Source organism: Rhipicephalus sanguineus, chromosome 11 (assembly GCF_013339695.2).
Source record: "Rhipicephalus sanguineus isolate Rsan-2018 chromosome 11, BIME_Rsan_1.4, whole genome shotgun sequence".
NCBI lineage: Eukaryota > Metazoa > Arthropoda > Arachnida > Ixodida > Ixodidae > Rhipicephalus > Rhipicephalus sanguineus.
The window spans coordinates 60614647-60621279 of record NC_051186.1 but is presented as its reverse complement, the minus strand read 5'-3'; the positions used below and the strand labels follow the sequence as shown (position 1 = coordinate 60621279).

At 41.7% G+C, this 6633-nt stretch overlaps 1 protein-coding gene across 1 annotated transcript; it reads left to right on the top strand.

The window, feature by feature from the left end:
- Positions 1–2009: 2009 nt before the first annotated feature.
- LOC119373381 (papilin) lies at positions 2010–5934 on the top strand. The gene is made up of 4 exons (XM_037643404.2): positions 2010–2178; positions 3147–3328; positions 4831–5016; positions 5746–5934. Exons 1-4 carry the CDS (start codon positions 2021–2023, stop codon positions 5826–5828), a joined length of 609 nt encoding a protein of 202 aa, XP_037499332.2. The 5' UTR covers positions 2010–2020; the 3' UTR covers positions 5829–5934.
- Positions 5935–6633: the final 699 nt, after the last annotated feature.

Here is a 6633-nt window from a genome sequence, read left to right as displayed (position 1 = left end):
TCCAAGAGCTCCGCGCGACGTTGCAGTATTCATTTGCTATGTAAAGTGAACAGTTATTCATAGCCATTTAGAGGCTCAAGCCAGCCTCAGTAACCAGTAGAGGGGAATTAGATAAGCTAAGCTGTAAAAGCAGCAATATGTGAGACCGGTCTGCCTGCTGTTTCTAGGGGGAAGATTGAAATAGATATCTCCACAGTATGTGAGTGGGTTAAAACACCCACACGCACACATATACCGGCTGTCCCAGCTAACTTGGACCAAGATATAAAAAAAAATCCATGCACTCTAGGAAAGTTCTACCTGTTGTTCATTAGTGGTAGTCGTGCGTGAATACAACCTGTATTTTGTTTCATGACTAAGCGCTAATTGTTTAATTAATTTTAATTAACCTACTTTTTTGTTCTTGCTCGAATTGATAAAATAATAGCATGATGTTAACGTCGCCTCAAATGACTCCAGAATCAAGCATTTATTTTTTTTTCTGAAATCTGCCTGGCTGCAATTGCCGAGAAAAAAAAGAAAAGACAAAAGCGCGGGAAACACGGCAAATATGAAATCGACGCACGCTCGCGCGCGCACACACAAGGTAGTCCAATTCTTTAGTCAAAAAGGCAGCTCACGATTTAACACTACCACCCTTGACAATGACTACGGCCTGACTTAGAAGCATGGTCTAACGGTTGCATTTTTTTTACCATGGCTACGGTATGACAAGACAAGGATGCAGCCACGATTAAGGACAGAGCTATTTCTTTTTGCCCACAATATTAGATTCGGTGGTTCAATTTTTTTTACTTTGTTTATATTTTAGCTCTGCAGGCGACCTACAGGATTGTTTTTGCTGACATTTTAAACTATGCGAATGCATATGTGATTCCACTTATTCATTGCGAAAACTGGAATACTGGGACTATAGGCAGCGCCACTAATTCGAGAAATTCACTACAGACGGTTCGTGGAACGAGCGGAAACTGAGACTGCGTATGTACCGGCAAAGTTTAGTGTCAAAGGTCATCGTCCATTGTCATATACAAGGTGTTTGTTTTTAGAAGATATAGAATTTTTCATTTCAAAATCTATGATAGTGAGGCTCCTGTCGTTTCCACATACGAACTCTATGTCGAGGCGGAAATACTTTGCCCCAGATGAAACGACACTGTTGCGGCTAAATAACAAAAACCGGCTAATTAACATTTTAATTATTGACTTGAGGGCAGCTATTTGTGTAAGAAAGTTGTATATGATTTTTTATAAAAAATGGGTATGCCATAAATGATGATGTACTACAACTTTCTAATAAAACAGTTTCCTCAAGTGAATAAATAAAAAGTTAATTTGCTAGCTTTTGTTAATTGGTCGCAACAGTGCCATTTCATCTGGGGCAAAGTGCTTCCGCTTCGACATAGAGTTCGTGTGTAAAAGCAACAGGAGCCTCACTGTCATACAATATTTTTATAAAAAATCTGTATTGTCTCAACCAACTAACACCCTGTATAAAAATTGTAGGGGGATTTACGTCCCAAAACCACGATATGGTCACAGGAGACGCCGCAGAAAAGGGCTCCGGAAATTTCGGACACCTGGGATTCCTCAACATGCACATAAATCTAAGCACACGATCCTCTAATAGTTCGCCTCCATCGAAATGCAGCCACAGCAGCAGGCATTCAATCTTGCTACATTCGGGTCAGCAGTCAACCAACACAGTCACATGATGCTTCTCAGGAGAACTGGAAACTCACATTGTTTATACACCGGCAAAGGACAGAGTCAAAGGCCGTTGTCCGCTGTAGTGCGGTGTTTTTTTTTCTTTGCCCTAAAGCATAACAGCCAAATAGTTCCTATTAACTCAGCCCCCTGATTACAGATGAGTTAAACAAATTGTTCATTTCCGTAAGAGCTGTCATTACAGTAGCCAATTATTATCTATAAAATCTCTGACAGACTTGCACTATAGCAGATCGATTCTTATTTACGGAATTTATGTTTGTCAGCCTCGCATCGGAACAGTGCCGCCCAGATGCCTCAAACCACCGGCTATTGGCATCTGCCGACCGTTCAACAAGGTTTTCTATTTCAATTACACGGAATACAAGTGCAGGAAGCTAAAAAAGGGTCTCTGCATTGGAGGCAACAACCACTTCGCATCGCAAATGAAATGCCAAAATACATGTATACGTGAGTACAGATAATCCACTTTTGTAATCGCAAGTCTTCCGGCGCGGGACGAAACACCGGATAAATACTGTTCTTACCTGTCGTGTGAAATGTTTCGCGAAAAATTCCGCATGCGCAAATTTCGTTCTTAACGTGAGCGCATTTCTTGCAGCCGTAGGGGACGTGTACTTTGTGAGCGTCCCGAAAACTTACTTGCAGTGCTGACGAAGCTGCTCACAGACTCGGTCATTATGCACATGCCACCGGTACACGAAGAAACCGGACAACTTGTTGTTTTTTATGCCGTCAAATGACAGTTATTTCTGTTTTGTCTTTCAATACAGTGCAGACACCGGGTGTTCTTGATTTTCAGCAATGTTGAATATTTTACGCGCAGCCAACCATAATTAACAAGCTTCTTTTTCTGCCTATTTAATCGCAATAAGGCGGCCGTTGTAAAATAAACGCCTCAACAGCTGAGAAACCATGGCGCTAGTAATACTACACGCTATAAGGCTCCTATTTTTTAATTGAAGTTAAGGCTATTTAGTCTTACTTTTTTTTTATTAATGGCCGCATTGTTTACTGTATTTAAAACTCCTATTATTTGAGCGGAAATTAGGGTTTCAACACTTTCGAATAATTGAAAGAACGTATGTCTGCCTGCCGGCTTTCTCTAGTTTCCTGACTCGAATTTTTCTGAGAACTAACGTGCATAAGTTACCCTGTGCCATAAATGACAGTATCTAGGAATTCCAAAATCATTGTGTTGAATCATACATTTCTATATTTTTTTTTACTTCACACTAACTAGCAAACCAAGGATGAGTTTATTAGCCAGCTGTCTGAAACGATTGTAAAAACTACGCGCATTATTGGTAATTTTGTGTCATCTAATCTCTAACCCCGATGCATATCAAAGGTCGCGCAAGCCCTGGATGGCCCTGGAGATACACGTACGTGTTGGCATTTGTTTTTTTTTTTTTCAGGCTTAGAAGGAAAAAGCAAAAGAGGTGCCTCGACACAGCAGAAACATGCAACTGTACCGCTGACATGCAATCTTGGTTTTTCGACTACAAAAGAAGTTACTGTAGGATGTACAACCACTCAAAGTGCGCAGGCGGGATGAACCGGTTTGAAACAGAACAGGACTGCATGAAGATTTGCCTACGTAAGTACACACCATACGTACCTACACACTGCGGTACTCTTAGGGGCACACTGTCTGAATCAATTTCAACAATTTTTCTGCAGCCTTTGAGATGCAGCGTTCCCCAATCTAGGTTTTACTACTCAGATCCGATAAACGAACAGTGAATTCAGTAAACTAACGGAGATGAAGCAATTAAGAGACCAGTTTGTTATTAGACACAACCATATTAGGTGGAAGATCACACGCCTGTCTGCACAGATCACACGCCTGTCTGCATACTTACATACGTTCAAACGTGAGCATATCAGCACTTGTGACGCACTCTTGAAAAACCGAAAAACCTAATAGACAAAAAATAACATCAAGAACAATGGCCAGAGAAACCACTAAGTCCCGATCGCACGCCGAAGTTTGCCCACTCGAGATGGCCCTTTCTTTATGAGACAACAACAGCTGACAGCTTACTCACAGGATCACCCTTCGCGATGGCTGAGGCGTTGAAACTTGTGCGATCATATGCTTGCTTTCCCAGGATCTAAGCCTGCTGAAACAGAGGCACACTTTTACACTGATCACAGTGAATGGCAAAATGCCCTTCCCTTCTGCATTTTTGCCCTATTTTCATTAACCTATATCAAGAACACGGACTGATTTCTTTTTGCTCTAAACACCTTCAAAATACCACTCCACATGAAAAGAAAACCGGCAGTTTCTGGCTCAGGACTGTTATATCACGTCCACTAGCCAGCCACCACTTCTGTGCGAATATCCACCAATATTTATTTCCTTTCCTGAGGTTTTCGACATCCGTTGGTTCTTTTTACTATGGGCATGCTCAGGCTCAAGACTGCTTTAATGTCGCTGTTTTTATTGCTCCAGCCTAATGGTGTTCTTGCGAATGCAGGCCTTGCTGGGTTATATATATATTTCCATATTATATATAGATATCATAATAAAAATAGTACGATTTTATGTCAAGTGAGTGTCATTTACACCGTTCAACAATTTAACTTGAAAGCACCTCCGCTTTTAAGCTTACTGTATTGACATATAATGAAACGTAACATCTAGAATCCGACCCGCCACGGTGGTCTAGTGGTTATGGCGCTCGACTGCTGACCCGAAGGTCGCGGGATCGAGCCCCGGCCGCGGGGGCTGCATTTTCGATGGAGGCGATTATGTTTGAGGCCCGTGTAATTAGAATTAGGTGCATGTTAAAGAAGCCCAGGCGGTCGAAATTTCCGGAACCCTCCACTACGGCGTCTCTCATAATCATATCGTGGTTTTGGGACGTTAAACTTCAGATATTATTAGTAACATGTAGAACCCGTTAAATGACTATAGCTGTAGAGCAACTGCGGCAACAAAGTTTTAAATTGTTGCCATAACTAATTAGTGGCAATGAATTTTTCCATTGTTGCTGGAAATATTTTATTTCGCCATTGTTTTGGCCACATTATGCTGTTTATTTAACTACGTTTGATTTAGTCAGAGACGTAGCTATAAATGTTTTTTTCCAGAAACTGCAAAACCAAAACCTGTCTGCAGCGTGGAGCCAAGAATGAGCTTGGTGCTGTGCGTGTTCAGAAAGAAGCACTGGTACTTTGATGCTAAAGCGAACACTTGCCGCCAGTCCGAGCGCAAGAAATGCGGGAAAGGCAAAAACAGGTTTCCCACTTTTCAAGAGTGTATGAAGCGATGCAGCTGTAAGTCCACACTTTATTGTCGCACTAGAAACCTCCAAGTTAGCGGGCCCTGAATAAGAGCACGGTTAATCAATGTAAATGTATTTAACTAACTTTTGTCGGGTACAATTTACATGTCTAGAGAGGCCCCGCCGAGATGACCGAAGCGCGGCAGTCTATGGCCTCTGCGACTAAAGAAATAGTCCCGTTCATGCACTCGACAATGCTCTCTGAATCGAGGATACCGGCCCTCCGGCTCATGAAGTCAATCTGGAGTTCGCGCCCACTGGCGCAGGCTTGTGCGCATGCGCTTGCGAGGAGTAAATGCAGCAGACTTCTGAAGCTCTATCCGACCATAGACAGGAGAACATTTCAATAATGTTCACAATGGACTGCTGGTCATGTGCGCGGCAAATCTTGGGCTTTCGAAACACGTAAAAAAAAAAATTTTTCTTCATCCAATACAGACTCCCATTACCCCTTCCCCAGTGCAGGGTAGCAAACCAGATATGTTTTCTGGTTAACCTCCCTGCCTTTCCGCATTACATCTCTCTCTCTCTCTCTCTTTCACCCAATACAAAAACGCACACGTAGATCACAACACGAGGAAAGGGATAGATTGTTCGAGTGATAATGCACTACGGAGTTCCTTTTAAATGCCTATTGAAACGTGAAGTGTTGATTTAGGAAAAAATGGGTAGTGCGTGCACAAACGCACTTGCGTTAGCTCTTTTTTTGTTCCTCCTACAGATATTGGCTGCCAGAAATGCAAGAATGGAGTCCCCTATTATTACCCAAATGGAACGACACCCTGCGGAGCAGAGCCAGAGTAGGGGAGTGGCAGCGAGCATTATTGTGGCACTGCCACGGACAGCAAGAACTCTACCTCGGCAGAAGAAACTTCAAATGTTCATGACTTCTGCATGTTTTGAAGGAAGTGCATGAAAAGTTTTCGAAATACAGGCTTTGGTTTAAATAGTACAAACTGGCTCGATGACTGCTGCAAATCTACATAAAGTAAAAAACAAAAACTTCATAAGCAGCACTGACGTAGTGAATGACTTTGCATCGCAGACGAGGCTTTTCGAGTAGTATTTAGTGCGCATCAATTTTTGCTCAAGGTTTAGCCAGAATATGCAAGAAATTTAACGCTTCATTTTTCGAACAAGGTCAGTATGTGTCAGGCTGATACCTTAGATAGTGCTAATATAACTATTGAATACATCTGGCAATGTCATCAATTTAGTTGTAGCACAAGTCCACTCCAAGCAGTTTGAGACGTTGCTTCAACATGATAAGCAAGAAATTTCTAATTTCAAGAAACAATTTTAAAGTGTCAAGTATAGTTTCTAGAAAGCACGTCGGTATATATTCGATGTAAGGTAACCCACAAGCTGATACATAGAAGGTAAGTCGTGGTGAATATTACAACATGAGTAATTCTTTATTTTTCAGCTTAATAACAAGCTTTCAGCGATTAATTTACTTGTAGTGGTCCAAATACTGACTTCGTTGTTTTCAATTCTGTAAACTTATTACAAATTATATCACAATCGTTGAACTGCGCTGTCTTCGCATTCTTATCAATGACACAAACATAACAACCAAACGAAAAGAACCAAGCATGATTCACTTCGG

Coding starts and splice junctions, on each gene's coding strand:
- LOC119373381 (XM_037643404.2), top strand. CDS start 2,021: ATGCCTCAAACCACCGGCTATTGGCATCTGCCGACCGTTCAACAAGGT. Junction 3,329..4,830: donor CTGCATGAAGATTTGCCTAC/GTAAGTACACAC, acceptor GTTTTTTTCCAG/AAACTGCAAAACCAAAACCT. Junction 5,017..5,745: donor GTGTATGAAGCGATGCAGCT/GTAAGTCCACAC, acceptor TTCCTCCTACAG/ATATTGGCTGCCAGAAATGC.